At 44.1% G+C, this 17,694-nt stretch overlaps 2 protein-coding genes across 12 annotated transcripts in view; one reads left to right on the forward strand and one right to left on the reverse strand.

Annotated features, from left to right (window-relative positions):
* Nucleotides 1–10,148, forward strand: part of RAD52 (RAD52 homolog, DNA repair protein) — a 46,281-nt gene extending 36,133 nt beyond the window's left edge. Inside the window, exon 12 of one of the 2 annotated variants that reach the window (XM_043540414.1) lies at nucleotides 7,129–10,148. In XM_043540414.1, coding sequence (XP_043396349.1) covers nucleotides 7,129–7,145 — 17 coding nt within the window. In that variant the 3' untranslated portion in view covers nucleotides 7,146–10,148. Of the gene's footprint in view, nucleotides 1–179; nucleotides 2,839–7,128 lie in introns of those variants that run through there. The other variant, XM_043540408.1, reaches the window with a different exon arrangement.
* WNK1 (WNK lysine deficient protein kinase 1) overlaps nucleotides 1,483–17,694 on the reverse strand; it is a 169,562-nt gene continuing 153,350 nt past the window's right edge. For 9 of the 10 annotated variants that reach the window (XM_043540308.1, XM_043540290.1, XM_037877892.2 and 6 more), the window contains 2 exons: nucleotides 4,932–5,119; nucleotides 1,483–4,601 (listed from right to left, as the gene is read on the reverse strand). In XM_043540308.1, coding sequence (XP_043396243.1) covers nucleotides 4,287–4,601; nucleotides 4,932–5,119 — 503 coding nt within the window. In that variant the 3' untranslated portion in view covers nucleotides 1,483–4,286. Of the gene's footprint in view, nucleotides 4,602–4,931; nucleotides 5,120–14,398; nucleotides 14,497–17,202; nucleotides 17,275–17,694 lie in introns of those variants that run through there. The other variant, XM_043540295.1, reaches the window with a different exon arrangement.

Below are 17,694 nucleotides of genomic sequence, written 5' to 3' on the forward strand. Positions count from 1 at the left end.
ATGTAGGCAGCACAAGGTTAGCCAAGGACTATTGTGGTCATAGCAGTTCAACAGAGTAAGGACCAGGCTCCTGCAACTGTGGTCTGACCCTGGGCACAATACAGGGGCAGTGTTGTGATGCAGATATAGAGGGAAGTGTCCCATCTCACTGAACTACCTGTACACCTTGCTCCCCACAGGACTTTCAGCACGTATTCACAAGACTTCCACTTACTTGATTTGAGTTCTTACACGACCACAGTTTGAGGTGGTATGAATCAAAACAGAAGCAGTTTTTAAAGGAAATACACTAATGGTTAAAAATGAATATTTAGAAAGCCAAAGAAGCTTTCCAGAACCAAAGCGCTCCACAAGACAAATCTTGATTAACCACGCCTCTTCTGAATCAAGTCACTGAAATGCCCACCTAACTCAGGGCCTCAAGGACGACTGCAGTGAGACTGCGAATGAGTCAGCGTATTGTCAGCTTAGCTCCCACAATGGCTCCTTGAACAAGAAAAAAAAAAGCATGCGCCTTTTGGCAGTAGCCAGAAGTTTTTGGTATAGAATCATTCCGGGCTCTGTTCCAGTAAGTTTCCTCTCTCCCCATTGCTGAAAGCACATCCTGTTTCTAGGGAGAAGGATGGGGAGGGGCACAGCAGAGAAAGAAGAGCAAAAACAACTGCAGAAAGGAGATTTTTCAGATTCATATACTTTAAGGTCAAAAGGGACCATCATGATCATTTAGTCTGACCACTTGCACATTGCAAGCCACACAACCTCACCTACCCACTTCTATAACAGACCTCTAACCAAGTTACTGAAGTCCACAAATCCTGGTTTTAAAGACTTCCATGTTACAGAGAATCCACCCTTTGCACTAGTTTAAACCTGCAAGTGACCCATGCCCCATGCTGCAGAGGAAGGCAAAAAGCCCCCCAGGGTCTCTGCCAGTCTGACCCAGGGGAAAATGCCTTCCTGACTCTAAATTTGGTGGATCAGTTAGACCCTGAGCATGTGGGAAAGCAACCTCTTTTCAGCAGATATAGACTCCTCTTTGGTATAGAAATACCAAGAGGCAGCATAAAACCTTTAGATATTAGCTAGTATCCAATTTACAGAAAACTGGGAAAGTTGCCAGTTCTCAAAAGTTATGAATGAGTATAACCTAAGAAAACCACACCAGGAGAGAGATTCTCATTGCTGCAGGTCAAAAAAATGAATTAGCCTTTGCCCCCTCAAAGTTTACTCAGATTTTGTGGAAACTATTTTCTGTCTCTACTTATTGTTCCATACTACTGGGAGAATCTTTGGTCAGTTAAAGGGCAGATAGTATTACTGATCACTGCTTTTGAGAGGTTTAGTCTCAGAGTGGGTTTTAGTACTTTCCTGTGGCAAACTGCCCTAATGGCGAGGTAACAGGAGCCCATCTACAGTTAAATAAATACTCCAGGTGACAGGAGAAAGGAGAAGTGGGAACCAGCTGAAAATGAAAACCCACAGTTCAACAAAAGCAGGTTTGGTTTATTTGAATGATTTCATTAAATATTCTACAAAGGTAACAAACTGCAGCACAAAGCGCAATCGTACAAGAAGCGCAATGCCTGGATTTAGTGCAAAACATACAATTAACTACGGCCACAGAAGCCTAACGTTTGAATTCATTTTATTTGTGTGTATTTTTGTTTTTTACAGTGTACATTGTTAAATAATGTAAAGAAAACATTTGTAATTCAGAAACAGATTTGTGGAAAAAGGTACTCAAAGTGTAATATTAACACAAAATAATTTAACAGTTCAGTAGCATTAGTTTATTCCTCTAGACTTCAGTTATTTCATCCACAGGAGGGAAATCAATGGTAAATAAAACCACTTCTTGCATAACGTTAAGTGAAAAACCGACCTCAAACTATTAAATCAAAATAATTAAATAACCATGTGCTGCATTCAGCCGATCAGTTCTTCTGCCACGAAGTGTTGCCCCACTCCTGTTACTGCTTCAGTCATACAATTACTCCATTACACAGAGCATTGTTTTCCCTACCCATACTTGGTGTATTCAGGAGCCTCCTCTCCAGTCATTTTAACCAGAAAGCAGAGGCTTTCTGATTCATTTTACCAGCAGACATTCTCTTCCAACCACACATACACAACGGTGAGACCTTTTCTCTCATTCTGTGGTTCTATAGCGCCTGTGTTATTTGCCAAGAATTTTTTTTAAAAAAAAAAATCTATTGAGAAACTGTTAGAACCCAGCCACCTTGCCACTAGTCTCCACCCGCAGACTCTTCATTTCCACCCTATATATGCCAGTGGTATCCTGGCTGACAAAGCTGCTGTAAACATCAAAACCAGGTGAAGGGAAAGAAACACATCTTGTGCATTTGTTTTTAGAGACAAGAGCAAAACATCCACAGAAAGTATAAATTCCCTAGTAAGACCCCCCAACAAGGGAGCAGTGCTCACAGAAAATTCATGTGAGTAAGATTTCCTTGGTGCAGACACTTCCAGGACACCACTGAGCTACTCCCAAGTACCAGGAAGCAGTACTTTGACCCTTCACAGCTTGTTGCAGCACTACAGAGTAATACTGGTTGATTGCAGTATTATTACATTGAACAGGGAACCAGTATTTTTCAGTATGAAAAAGGGAAAATGAGTTGAGAAGTAGAAGGTACAATACAGCTACTAAAAGATGGCACAGTTAGTTATGGTCCTGGTACCAGTTTAAATTCTTTAGAGTGAACAAAATCATAAGTCCTCTGCATGCTTAAAACAGGGAATTCCTTGATGCCGGCTGTTTCGAGTGCATCCATTGCCGGCAATGGACATCGCACCAGGAAAGTCTACTCCTAGCACGAATGGATAAAAAAAAAGGGTAAGAAAAGCAATCCCAGCAGATAACTCCATCCCCCTAAGGGTAACGGCTCCACCTCCATACACACCCTCACCTAGCTACTTTCCATGTCACAGCTTAATAGTCAAACCACCATTAAAGTTGAACTTTTCCAAAATATGCACTTTCTTCCCATCCTCTGTTCCCATCCAGCCTTCTTAAGGCTCTAGGAAGTATCTGTTAGTTTCAATTGAGCTTCCTCTTCCCCCTCCATCACTTCTGCCTATCACCCCTTGTTACATTAGCATTGTGCCATCAACTGCTTACTCTGTCAACATGGACAGGTTTCCTCACCACCCAAAGCTCTGTTCCAATCTCAGCCTCAATAGCTCTCCCTCCTTCCAACACCTATCCTATCAAAGTTACAGTATGACACTATATATATATAATTTAACATAATATATATAGTCATACTGTAACTTTGATTTTATATATAGTTAACCCTTTGGTATCTCAGTCACTAGGTACAAAATAGTCCATTCTTCCCTTAACTTGCTCTGACCAGCTGGGACCTGCTGAGGAAGTGATGCTAACTGCAGAAGCAATAAAAGTCCAAGGCACTAAAATATCCAGCAAGCATACTGGGAGAACAGACAAGTATTCAAGTACATTAATTTATACAATTTTACATTCACATTTATCTAATACAATGAAAATACAAAGGAAAAAGTTAAAGTGTCTCCAATAAGTATAGGATATAGCTAGCTTTTTTTCCATTTTTTCTTTTTAACTTTTTTTAACCCTCTATTTTCCACTCATTTTTAAACTACTGTTGTCCAACAACATTTATATATCACAGTGTTTCCACATCAAAACTGATGGTAAGTACATGTCCGCAGGGAACTTTTTAAAATTTATTTTTAAACAATTTAAATTGCTCTAATGCTGCAGTCAAAGCTGTTAATATCTTTTACTTAAAGCAGTAATGACCTATCTCTCAAGCATGGGCTGCACTGCAAGTCCATTTGTGTGCCTTACCACTCAGGAGGTAAGGATGATTGTTTGGGGAGAAGAGGGAGATTTGGATAGCTTCTCTCCTGACCTTGATTCTTCAGGGAAGATGAGAAGTGTGTTAAAACCTCATGCTAAGACTAAACTCTCCCATCTCAGCACATGTGGATTCAGACTCAAACCGAAGTACTTTTACAGTGAGAGCACATTGATCCAGTGACTTCTATCTTCATTGCTCATCTTATACAAGAGCAGGAGTGTTCGTGCCCATCACCCTCCTCCCCCTTCAGAAATGGGGAAACTCTCCTTACCGAGAGCGGACAGCAATGGTTGGAAAAGGGAAGGTCATTCCCATTCTGGCAGAAATAGCCAGTTCAGTGCAGCACTAGTAGTTGATACAGGGCCCTAATTCCCTCCCCATCTCCTCTCCCAAGTTCTACCCAGCAGAGTCTGGGTCTGGCTAAGTGGTCCGCAGGTTGGAGCCTGGGGGGTTGCTGATGGATTTTTGCAAGTTGCTGATGTTGAAGCTTTGCAAAGAGGCAGCTCCTACAGGCTGGAATTGACCAAGGGGTTGTTGTGCTGGACTACCTGTCCCACTCCAGGGAGCTGCAAAGGGCGCTGCTGGGTAACCGTACTGCTGTGGAGGGCACATAGCCTTTGTGAAGTGACCTAGAGAGGTAGCTGATGCTGCAGAGATAGGCGTAGCACCCAGGGAGGACGACATAGAAATACATAGCTGGCCTGGTGCTGAGAACTTTCTTGCCATTCCAGGGCCCTGAAAGAAAACCCAGCCCCAAAGAGAAGTTATTTAAGTGTGGCTGAAGCAGTTCCCCTCCATCCACAGCCCCTTCCATGTAACTGAGTTAAATGGGTGCTTCTCAAAAGATATCATGATCTTCCTCGCTCTAGAGCCTGACAGAACAGGTGGTAGGAGCCCTCCACATGTAAGCTATGACTCATTCCCTCCTAGAGCACTATTTTGGCCTGGCTACATGGAAACTCTTCTTTGTGTGTGTTTTGACACTGAGACAACGAGTTATGTTAGCAGTGACAGCTCTCCATCTATGCATGTTCAAGAGGGAAATAAAGGGGAGAAATATCTTACCTCATAGTTGCTATGCCCCTTACCACCTCTCTTTCCTGAGAGGTTCATAGCATCACGGGCCCAGTTGTCTACCAACTTGTGCAGGTCATCTGTGAAAGTCCCTTTCCGGCTGGAAGTTATGGCAGGAGGCTGAGATTGGGGTGCCTGGCTGTTCACTGTACCCCCAACTGTGGTAGTGCTGCTGGTCCCTAAAAGTACAAAGACAACAGCAGAATCAAGAGCCAGGTTACAACTAGTTTTCTACGAAGTTTAGGAACGATGACAATGGTGGAATAGTACGGAGCAAGAGTTAAAAAGCCATGCACATGAATTCTACATTTCGATTCTCGGACATGTTGAAGGGGGAATTTACAAGGCCTCATTTAGCTAGTCTCTCAGATTAGAAAGGTATTTTGTGGATGTGTGTGTTTTCCAAGAAGTGCTGCAAGCAGCAGCTGTGTAGGAATTGAGTGGCTGCTGCCCACACCAGGCTCCTCTTTTGGCAATCAGGGAGGAGGGAAGACTGGGTTTCATATTAAGTGGCAGTACTCGTGATGAACAAATGCTTCCTTCCCCTGGCACCACATTTTTTAAAAAACAAGTAGCAGCAGCTACTGTTTGTGCCCAGTTCATTTCCAACTCTGCCCGTATGATACAGAACGCAGAGCAAGCAGCAGTACAGTCAGCACAGCTGGCTGCTCTGTAACCCAATGAGCTCCACTCCACAGGATGCCGAATGTACCAGGAACCCAGATTACGCGAAGAGAACATCTGGATGAAAGGCAGAAACTGCAGGCACTATTGCACTCAATAACTACAGAACTTGTGTCCCGTGTGACAGAGCACACGGATCCCCACTATATCCATCAGGCAGCAACTGCAGTATGCAGGGCAACCTGCACTTCAAAAACAAAACAAATTCCCCCCCCACCCCACAAAAAACTGTTCTTTGATGTGGTGCGTTCCAGGAAATCTTTTTTGCCATTGTGATCAGATTCGCCATTCAGAGCTGCAGGCATTCCATGTGAAAACAGCAAATTCAGTTTGATGTTGGCAAATGAACAGCTAGAACAGATACGGAGAAACTATTCTATTCACATGTTGACTAAGAATGAAGGAGTCCACATAATACTGAATTTCAGTTCTGCTGGAGAGTTCACTGAAGGTTACTCAAAGTGGCAAGGAGTTAAGAACCTCTTCTCATCCCTCCTCTGTCTTGTGCATCCTCACCCACCTCAGGCCTCATTTGCAACTGCAGAACAAACAGCTGCCTTCAATTTTAAGTTTTTGTATGGCAGTCATTACTGTAGTCCCTAAGCACTTAACATATATAATGAAATAAGCCTCAACAACCCTGAGAGGTGAGGAAGTGTCCTCATTTTACAGATGGGGAACTGCGTCACACAGCAGTTAACTGTTTTGCCCAATGTCACACTGGAGTTTGTGGCAAAGATGAGCAGAACCTAATCTACTGAATCCCTGTCCAGTACAAAAAAGGTTATTCATTGTAAACAGGAGTTCTTAGAGATGTGTAGTTCCCATCTGTATTCCACTGCGAGTATGTATGCGCACCAGGCACCTGCGACTAGAGAATTCTTCCAAGTACGGTCTGTTGGCCTGCTCCTGCACCCCAACTCTCTTGCTGTCCCATGCCAAAAACATAAGGGGCGGGGCAGACTGACCATCTTTCCAGTTCTTTCTCTGACAAATCCGGTCCAAAGCAAAGTGGAAGAAAGTGGGTACTGGAATACAGATAGGAACCACACGTCTCAAAGAACTCCGGATACAATAAGTAACTTCCCTTTCCTCTTCAAGTGCTGGTCCTGATGTGTATTTCACGGTGGTTGATGGGCAAGCAGTACTCAGAGAGGACGACAGGATGCAGGTGATACAGCTGCTTGTAGAACAGCTGTCCCAAAGGATGTGTCAGTGGAGGAGTCTTGGACCATGGCATAATGTCTCAAGAACGTGTGGATAGAACTCCATGTAGACACCTTGTATGTATTAAGCAGGGGCACCTCTAGAAGTGATGTTACTGAGACTGCCTGTGCCCTTGTAGAATGAGCCTTTACCGAGTGTGGAGGAGGCAGCTGTGCCAACTGATAAGAGTATGATACAGCCAGAAATCAACTTAGAGACTCAGAGCTTGTCCTAGGACTCATTCTGCTATGGCAATGAACAGTCTAAATGACTTTTTGATCTGTTTTGTTCTCTGCAGTACAATGCTCAGATTAGGTCAAAAGGAATGACGTCTACTCTCCTCGCTAGAGGCATGGGGCTTTGGGAAAAAACAGAAGTAAGTGAATTGATTGATTATGTGAAATTTCAAAACTATCTTAGCAGTGAATTTCAGGTGTAGTTGTAGCAAGACTTTATCCTTACAGAATACTGTGTATATAGGATTAGCCATTAAGGCCCCAAGTTCACCCACCCTTCTGGACAAGGTGATGGCAATGACAAAGGTGACCTTCATTGATAGGTGAGCCACGAAATGCATAATGAGTGCTCTGAAGGAGATCTTCTGAGTGCCGAAAGCACGAAATTAAGTTCCCAGTGGGGGGATGGTTTCTTTACTGGCAGAAAGGTTCTGATCAGTCCTTCAAGAACTGGGCTGTTATTGGCTGGATAAAGAGTCATCATTTGCTGGTGAACCACACACACTAACTGCTGCTAGATAAACTTAAGGGTAAAATCTTACCATCTTGAGGGTAAAATGATAGTCTAAAAACAGTGGGAATATCCACTGTCTGGTGGAGATATATGGTTTCTCTGTCTGGGCCCAGCAAAATATTTCCACTTGGCTAAGTAACATTTTCTGGTGGTCTTTTCTGCTATTAAGAATGATTGCTCAACACCAATCCAAATACCAAGCCATGAGATGAAGAACATCTGGGGCGGGATGCCTTACCCTACCACTTTTCTGGGTCAAGAGATCCAGATACCTCCAAATGCTGTTAAGTGGAGGATGACATTTGAAGGAGGCTTGGAAACCAAATTGTTCAGGCCATCTTGGGTGGAGGAGGATAACTTGTGCCCCATCTAGTCAAATTTCCCACAGAACTCAAGGCAGTAATGGGATGGAAGGGAAGGCATAGCTGAAGTGATCTGTCGACAGTAGGAGGAGTGCATCACTTCTGGAGTACTGACCTCTGGAGCAGTACATTTTGCACTTCCTGGCAGGTTGGGGAGTCCACATGGTCAGGTTCCAAGTGGGGGCTCCCCACTGAGTGAAGATGCTATTTACTACTGAATCATGTAACTCCCACTTGTGATCAGTGGTGAAACGTCTGCTGGCATTGTCTGCCAGTGAATTCTGGATGCCCAGGAGGTACATTGCCAATAGGGTGATGTGGTGCTGTATACACCAGTTCCATAAGTTGACCGCTTGTATATATGGGGGAAAGGAACGCACCCTCCCCATTTGTTCATATAGAAAATGGTAGTTATGTTGTCTGATCTTATGAGGATGCACTGGGATTGTATGAATGGTATATATGCTTTCAGCAAGCCTCCTGTATGGATCTCAGTTCCAAAAGACTGATGTGCATTCAAACTTCTTGAAACGTCCAAGTGCCTTGTAATGTGTGATCATCCATGTGGGCTCCCCAACCTATCAGGGAAGCATCTATTTATGGTTGGGTGTAGGAGATAAAAAGAGAACTCCCACACACACATCCAGAGTCCCTCCACCATGCCAGAGAGGGGCTCACCTCAGAAGAAACTGTCACTGTGGGATTCATGCTGTACTTGCTCAGTGTATATGCTGTTTGGAGCAAAGCTTTCAGGCAACAAAAGTGGAGTCAGGTGAACAACATTATGCAAGTTTATAACTCCATACAGCCCAGGAGAGCAAGGCACATCCGAACTCATATTTCGAGATTCGTATGTAACCACGTCTATATGAGCACCCATGGCACAAAATCTGTCAGTGGTGAAGTAGGCCCCTTCCCTTGATTGAATCCAGTGTTGCTCCTATAAATTCTATGGTCTGTGTCGGAGTCCAGGTAGACTTTTTCATGTTTACACAGATTCCCAGGAATGCTAGAAGGTGGAGTAGCAATGAAGTTGATGTTAACACTTCCAGGCAAGACCTACTGGTTAGAAACCAGTCATCCAAGTACAGGAGGATGGTGGAGCCATCTTGTCTACACTGAGCTGCTATTATTGAGAAAATTTTTGTGAAGACTCCGGGAGCAACTGTGAGCCCAAATCGGAGCACCCTGTATTGACAATGGTGGGGATCCACCACAAACCTAAGGAATAGGTAATATCCTTTACTGGACCAACTTCAGTTGGTGAGAGAGACAAGTTTTCAAGCTTACATAGAGCTATGTAAGCTCAGAAGCTTGTCTCTTTCACCAACCAAAGGTGATCCAATAAGGCATACTATCTCACCAACCTTGCCATTCTAATATCCTGGGACGAGCACAGCTAAAATACTACTGCATATATCAAGAGCTGAGAACCATGTTGAGGGATGGTATTATCAGTGTTAATGTAACCATGAGGAATTTTAGTTTTGAATAAAAAAGTTCAGTTGACTCAGGTCGAGAACGGATCTACAGCTTCCCTTCTTTTTTGGGGACTAGTAAATACTTTGAACAGAACCCATTTCCTTGATGTGGAGGTGGGATGCTATATTTCTCCTCGTTGGGGAAAAAAACCTGTATGTTCTGACAGAATTCCCTTTGAGAGTGGTCCTTGAAAAAGCACAGTGAAGGGAGCTTTGGGGGAGGTGGGCAAAGAAACTCAATGGTATAGCCGGAACGGGAAGATATCCAGTACACATTTGTCTGTTATTTCCCAGTTTGGGGGAAATTTCACTAGCCATCCCCCTGAAATGAATCTCAGAATTTGGTGAATCTCAGAATCTGGTGGCCTCAATATTGGTTCACAGCTCTCTAGAATCATGTCCTAAGTGTCTCTTCATTGGATGGCAAGGTAGGTAGTCATGACTGGAGTGGAAGGCACCAGGTATTCTGGTCTCTGTTTGCAAGACGGCTCGTAGGAGCATTGATAAAAGCATTGTGGTAAGGACCTTGGTTTTTAAGGCTGTTGGATATTTTCTCTTTGGAGCAGGTGTATAAATACCCAGGGAGCAAAGAGTTGCCCTAAAGTCTTTCACTAAGTGCAGAGACTCATCCAGTCTTTTCATTAAAGAGATTAGTTTCATCAAATGAGGCCTTCAGCTGTGCTCTGAACCTCCATCTTGAGCCCCGAAGAGCTTAACCATGATTCCTGCTGCATCACAATGGCAGCTGCTAGGGATCTTTATCATATGAGCCATATCAATTACATCCCACAAAAAGGTCCTGGCCACCATTCTGCCGTCAATAAGCGCTTGAAATTGAGCCGTCTTCTGAGGCAGTTTATCTTTAAAGTCTAGAAACTTAAGAGCAGTTCAAGGAATATTATTTGGCAAGAAGAGTCTGATCATTTGATCCTAAACTGTAGACTGGTAGAGGCAAAGATCTTTCTCCCCATAAGGTTGAGACATTTGCCTCCTTACCTGCAGGGATGGTCCTTGGTGCTGTTGTCTGGATCTTTCAGTGGCTGCCTGGACTACCAAGGAGTTCAGAGCAGGGTGGGTAAACAAGAACTCTGTTCCCCTAGTCAGGGCAAAGTATAACGTCTCTGCTCTTTTGTGGGTAGGGGCACAGGTAGCACACAGCTTTAGCTGGTTCCAGAATGGCTCCATTGACCAGGAGAGCAACCCGACTGGAGCCTTCAGTTTGGAGGATATCCAGGAGCTTATGCTCAGTGTCTTGGACTTCCTCTAAAGAGATCTGAAGCTCTCCCACCATTCTCCATATAAGTTCCTGGGACATCTATGATCATCCAGGGGAGACAGAGGCTGGAGCGATCACTTCATAAATTGAGGAGAATGACACCCGTGTTGGAACCAGATTATCTTCCCCTTTTTCCATGGGCTCAAAGGTTCAGACTGGCCCCTTGGAGGAGAAGGGTGATATGAATCCCCATTGGAACTGATGGATTCTGGGTAACATACATAAGGGTCTCAAGAACCCGAATAAGGCCAGTAGGAGGGGTTGAAGCCAGGTTGTGGTGACCTCCAAGGCACTGAGTACCGCTGGTCTAAGGAAGAAGATCCTACCTGTATAGTCGAGGCTGATTCCAAGAAATTCTCAATCCCCTGTCTGGGCTGAATTTCCCTGGGTGGAGAAGAAGCTGTTTCCACCAGTATATCTGACCCTTCTTAAGATGAAAAGGTTGGATATGAGTCCAACAGCAGTGCCAACAGATCCACGGAGAGAAATCCATGGCTAGCAGACAGGACAGGACAACCTTCTCCCAGAGTCCTGGATTCCCACAGGCACTAGTTTCTCTCTAGTGAGAATCAGTCCTGATAACAAGGAAGATTGTGGATCCAGGAGAATGAAGCTATCAGCAGTGGTATAAATCAACGATACTTTCAGAAATTGTAATCTGTTATTCCATGCCACTGAAGTGGTAACTGATAGCAGTTCCTCATGGGGCTGTGCCAGTACTGTTACTGAATGAGTCTCTGACCTGATGATAACCAACACTTCCCAATCCTTTGGGTTTTGGTGCTTCAGTTTGGATGGTACTGCAGTCAGTGTCGAGGTTGGTGCAGAGGCTGATACTGAACGAGTCTTGCTCCTAAGTCTTTGGACTATGCCTATGTGGCTTAGGAGGGCCTAACCCCTTATGGCTTGGCCATGAAGGCTCACCTGACTTGGATGGGGGTCACTTCCAGGGTCTAAGAGTGTTTGAGAGAGTGCCCCTTACTCTCATGAGGGGGGCCCAGTCAAAAGGTCCTTCCCTCTCCCTTCTCTGCACCGGAGTCAGACACTGAACTAGGAGGCATGCTCCTTGTCAACTCTGGCCAACATACAGGAGGGTCTCCCCAGCTTTGGTCTGATTGGAGTCTCATTGCCTGCTTCATAATTTGTTTTTGAAGTCAGAGCTCTTGCCCCTGCTGTGTTAGGCTGGAAAAGGAGTGGCAGATACTGCACTTGGTGGAGATACATGCCACCTCAAGGCAGTAGAGGCAGCACTGGTGGTGGTGGTCATCACTGACCAAAAAGAGCAGGGGCAAGGAACAGTTTTTGAAGCCCAGAGGTCTGGGTATAAGCCCGTCCCATGCCAAGAAGCTTCCCCAAGGTGGGGATTCTAAACACTAGCTAAATATAACTCTCAAAAACACTAAAAAAAACCCCTAAGAATAATGTAACTTTGAATATATTTACAGGATGAAGAGAAAGGAGAAACTCTGGACACTGTGGAGGATTCCAGCTCCGGCCCTGTAGCAGTAAAAATGAACCAGAGAGGCAGGCGGTCAGTCTGCCAGTCTCTTATACACAGGGTGCAGATCATGAAGAGAGCTGAGGCACAGGTGCAGATCAATGGACACCACCTGCAAGAACTCTCCAGTCTCAGGCGCATGGTGCACATGTCTACCCCAGTGGAATGCACATAGGGTCCAGCACTCAAAGAAGAACCATTCTTCCTCAAAACACAGAGAAGACGCTCACCAGTGCTGTATCTGCATACCTTGGACACCTGCCTCTCAACCAGGGTTAAGAGGCTTGCACAACAATTATCGCTGGCTTGCTACTAAGGTTACAACAGGGACAGCATCTGGGATAACCCAGGTGTGCTGAACAGATATGTCTGACAAAAATTATCAAAAACCTTGAGCGAAATCACCATCTCACTACTCAAAAAAGCGAGAAGCCAAAACCACCAACTGAAACAAATGAAGTGGCTCTCTGTTACTCACTCCCTAGACATCGCTCTTCAGGACCCTCATACCTGGAAAGAACATCAACCTCTCCAAATCTCGGCTGGAATGGCTCTTGTTACGATATTGAAAAAGACAGACAACATACTTATTACCTGTAGCAACTGAGCAATGTGCTACTGGAGTGAGTAATGCTGTCCCCTCTCCTAGCACTGCCTAGAAAACATGAAACCCTCTCCCCACCTATAGTACCTAATAATAGGGGTGTAATCATTAGGAGCAAGGAGCCCCATGCAGCAATACAGATGAAGGGGAAGAGAACAAAGGGCCTCTCACAAACATATGTGGTGGGAGTTCAAAAGGAACAGAGTAAGAGGACCATACCGGGTAGTGTGCTAAGGAAAGTGTGATCGAACAATGAGACTTTCAAGCATGCGTAATGTGAAAGAGACCTGGAACAATTATCTGACAAGGCAGCAAAGCAAGTGAAAGGGTGAAGTTGGAACCCATATAAACAGGCAAGAGTGACAAAGCAAAAGGTACGGAAGAGGAGGTACCAAAACAGACAGCAAGATCACCACATTCCATAGTCAAGAGTTCATGCAGGAACCAGCACCTCTCAACCCCTTCCTGATGGCCAGTCATCTGCACCCTGCTGCTCAATACATTTATATATTGTATACCCAGTTACATTTTGGTCTGGAATTACAGGTCATACCCCGATGTCTCCATGATAATCCACAGACACGGGTTTAGGAGAGAGAGGCACATTTAGTCAAGAGATACCAGAGTGTGTATTCCCCTTTAAATGTGCAATGGGATTTACAAACATTTTGAAATGCTTGCTTTGAGTAGTTTCTGTTGTCTACGAAGTGATTTTGTTAATTTAGGAGCACCTGTCTCAGCCTCACAGCAGGGACAGAGTAGGATTAACCTGTGCTGTAAAACATGAGCTAATAATAAATAATAATAATACAGGGCTCATTTCTTATCAACAGCATCTTATTAAACATTCTCAGGGATTTTGAATTTCAGAAGTTGGTTATTCTGCTCTAATCCAAATCTAGAGCCATCCAGAAGAGTCTGAAAGGGGAGTGCTTAGATTCATGGCATTCAATGGAAACAACCCTCTCCAGTCCTGCTCAGCCACAGCAAACGTCCCAGTTTCTTGTCTGGTGACATAATGAAGGATTTGAAATGAAAACAGACTTCTCCTCTCAGCCTATTACTCCATCATGCTTTCATTCTCTGCCCCCTTTTATTTCCTCCCTTGGAAACCAGCTTGAGCACCCACCCTCAAAGATTATCTTAGATAATACCAGCACGCTTAGATTAGGCATATCTAAACTGTTCCTGTTTTGGGGGCACATGTTGAAGCCATTTAATGGCTTGTCCTTACCCTTTAAGATCCTGAAGGAGTCTCTGCAATGGAATCAGGAGACAAGACTAGGCAAACCCCTTCAGCATAGTCATTACAAGCAAATCCTGCTGCACAAAGGGGTAATTTTAGCACCTCAGCACCGCTGTGTGCAACTGATCCTACTTCACAGTTCACTGTCATTACCAATCAGCAAGGAGTTCCACAGCTAAGCTGAGGGCCAGCAAGCCTCTACAGTACTGAGCAGCAGTTAATTTCCCACTAGTCTGCAAAAATGAATAGGCAGCCAGAATCTATTAACATGTTAACAAAGGAACACATGTTAGAGGGGATAACCGAGACAGATGCTGTGCTGGAGACAGATTCACAGAGGTTAGGCTTCACTGATCAGAGGGAAACTCATCGACAGGGACCAGAAATAACAGAAATAAGATAATTACTACAGAGCTGGTTGCAAGGACAGACTTTTTTCACCATCTTCCCTGAAGCACAAAGAAAGAGTAATTTGTTAAAATAAAAGAAACAGTGAGAAGTGTTTAATATCAGCAAACAGCACATAAAGCCCAATGAGAAAGAGGAGACGGTACAGCTGGACACTGCCACTGGCTGCAGTTACATTGAGAGCCCAGTGGGATGTTCCATGGAAATACCCAGACCACAAAACAGTGTTTCACCATTTGTACTCTTGCACAAAAAGAGACTAATTTGTTTGTTCTCCAATAGTTCTCTGAAATCTAGTGGTATCTTAAGAATGTTAGGGATGTGCTGATGTTTAGAGCTGGTACATCTCAATCACTGGCTGTTTACCACAAGAGCAACAGCCCAAAAAAAAAAAAAATCTCCCACCTCTATCTGGAAAGGGGAAGTGTCCCTCATGGCTTTCATCGGTCTGAGAATTTGTGGGGTACTCGGAGGATCCAAGCGTGGATCATGTACTCTCACCATCTGTTACTACATCCCCCTTGCATCTTTTCTAAAATGTTAGTGCAACAGTTACAGATACCCCTACTAGGCCTGTACCAATTAGATGCTCCAGCTGCATAGTTAAAAGCATGTTATTGATCAATGCACTGTTTCCTCTTCATTGCCATTTCTAACTAGGTGTCTTTCCCCCACCCTCCAGAAGTGGCTGAGGCAGCATATCAGATTCCAGGAAGCAAGCAACCTGTAAACAAACTGAGCGTTCAAGCCAAGCTGCGCTATGGGAAGCATTACCCACTTTTACAGGACAGCTACAATAAACCTTTCAGAAAGTCCATCCACCAATGTCAAATTTCAGAAGAGAAAACAATCCATCCCACCACAGCATGGTACTTGCTTCTCAGGAGAGGCTTTATAGTTTGCCTCAAGAGGACTGACAGCTGGACTGAGGTTGTGACAAGTTAGCGGTACACTACCACGTAAGAAAGCAGTAACGATGAGTACATCCAGCTCACAATGCCAATCTCAGAGACTGAGAGGGAAGGAGTGACACCCCTACTGTTCTTTACATTACCCTCCCAAAAAAGGCATAGGGAAGACTAAAATATATGCTTTCCCAGATTTTCTAAGAATTTAACTTCTTCCAGGAAAAGAAACTATAAAACTTGCAAATCCAAATGGACATTCTTTACACATCCCTTCAATACCTTAATCTACCTGCTCAAAGCTTTTAAAGCTGTGTGGTTTGGAAGCCAAGCACCAGGGAGAGGAGAAAAGTTACATGAGCAATTATGCACTAATGGTGCATTTAGTCCCAATATTGGGAATTTATTTATGGCAGGGTTTAAAGTATTGCTGAAAAACTCAACAATTAAGGACTCTTCTCACCCTCCTCTCAATATAAAGAGGATAATTTAGTCAGTTCCATTGCAGCTGTCTCTGTAGAAGGCTTGCTCTGTAACTGTTGCTTTGTTCATTGGAGTTCATCCACAAAGATCCCTAGCCCAGCTGAGCTGCTGCTTGCTGTAGGAGGACAAATGCAAAAGTCTGTGGAAGTTGTGTGAAATGGGGCAAATGAAGGCCATTTCATAAGGCTTCCAGCTCTCACATACCAATGATTCGGGGAGGAGAAGAGAAGGAGTGTCACAGCATTCAAAGGTCCTGTCTACACTGGAAGCATAGTGGGATTTTGTATCACTCCCAGGAAAAAAGCATCGTTTTTGAAGCCTTAGCCCATGCATTTAAACACTTCAAATAACCACATCAGAAGTTTGAGGCTCATAGGTCAAAAACCCCATCCTATTATCTCCCTGCCCCCTCCACTTTTAAACTTGAACTAGCTTGCTAGGACAGCTGGAATGGCCTTAAATAAGAAGGATGTGGGGTATTTTTTGTGGGGTGGGAAGAAAGGGGTGTTTTGAGGAGTTTCATCTCACCACAACCCTCTACCTATGGCATGTTTAATCTGCCTCCAGTCCTCAATATGAAGAGTCCTTTCTGAACATAGCTCCCTTGGCTACTAATATGGAATGTGATCATTTGGCCTTAGTGTTCCTTTCACACATGACTAATACCTTTAAACAGTGCCAGTTTTAGTCACTAGTTACTCAGTGATTATGAGAAAGGCAATTCTGATTACCTCAGCATTTACCCTGAGCACTTCTGGGAACAGCATGCAGAGATTTACCCACCCTACAGGGAGATGTGTTGTAGGAGGAAGCCATACAAATTTATTTAACATTTTCATTAAGGCAGCTACTTTGTCCTATTAGGAAAGAAAGCACACACCATATACCCCCATTGCTATAATTTGGAATGGGCAGCCCTCTCTCACTGCCACCTTGTCAGTGCTACTGAGGAGAAGCAGACTTTTTCCCCAGAAGTCTCTCAGGTGTCAGCAAGTACTGTCTGTAACAATCGTAAGTCAAACCATAAGGAAAGGCCCATATATTCATATACCTTGTGATTCCCTCCCCATATTCTCTGCTAATTCCTTGAAGATCACTATTTCCCACAGACAAGTTTTCCTAAAAGTTTATCTAAGTTATTTGGCCCTTGTTAAGGGCTATATTAAACAGGACACTTAACATGAGAACCCAAACTTCTAAGGTGTATTAAGAGCAGTTAAGCAGAGCCATGAAGTGGAGGGAATACAAAGAGGCAGAAGAGAATGGGCTGCATGAGACATCAGATCCAAGCAGCAGAAAAAAAAAAAACAAAGACGAAGGAGTAAAGGTGTTACACACAAAGAGCCAAGCAGGGCGTACTCAGAAATCGGGTCCTCCTGCCACCAGGCTTGAACGTCACCTGCTCAGATGCACAGTTAAACTTCGCACAGCCTGTGATAAAACAAGAGGGAAGAACAGAGAAAGGAGAGGAGAAGAGACAGAACACAACTACAAGATGTTAGCAACTTGAGGTTGGATGGGTGAAATGCAGTAACACGGCACACAAGAACAAGCCTCAAGACGTGGAGTAGGGGATATGTACACAGTACAAGGAACAAGGACTCTTCCTCCACTCATAGGTCAAATTGGTTTGTTTTTTACTAAAACAGTGCTACCTTCCAATACCTAATCCATTAGGAATAAGGCTGCACTCCACAGGTGAGTCTAAATCCTGGCAAAGGCATTCTCTCAATTACATAAGACACTGCACAACTTCAGGACACAGGAAGTTACAGATTAGTAGCCCCAATATTTCCAAAACAGGTTAGTGGAGAAGGGGAAGAGAATCCTCAGAATGAAAAGTTTCTGAAG

The sequence above is a fragment of the Chelonia mydas genome, chromosome 1 (assembly GCF_015237465.2).
Source record: "Chelonia mydas isolate rCheMyd1 chromosome 1, rCheMyd1.pri.v2, whole genome shotgun sequence".
NCBI classification, from domain to species: Eukaryota; Metazoa; Chordata; order Testudines; family Cheloniidae; genus Chelonia; species Chelonia mydas.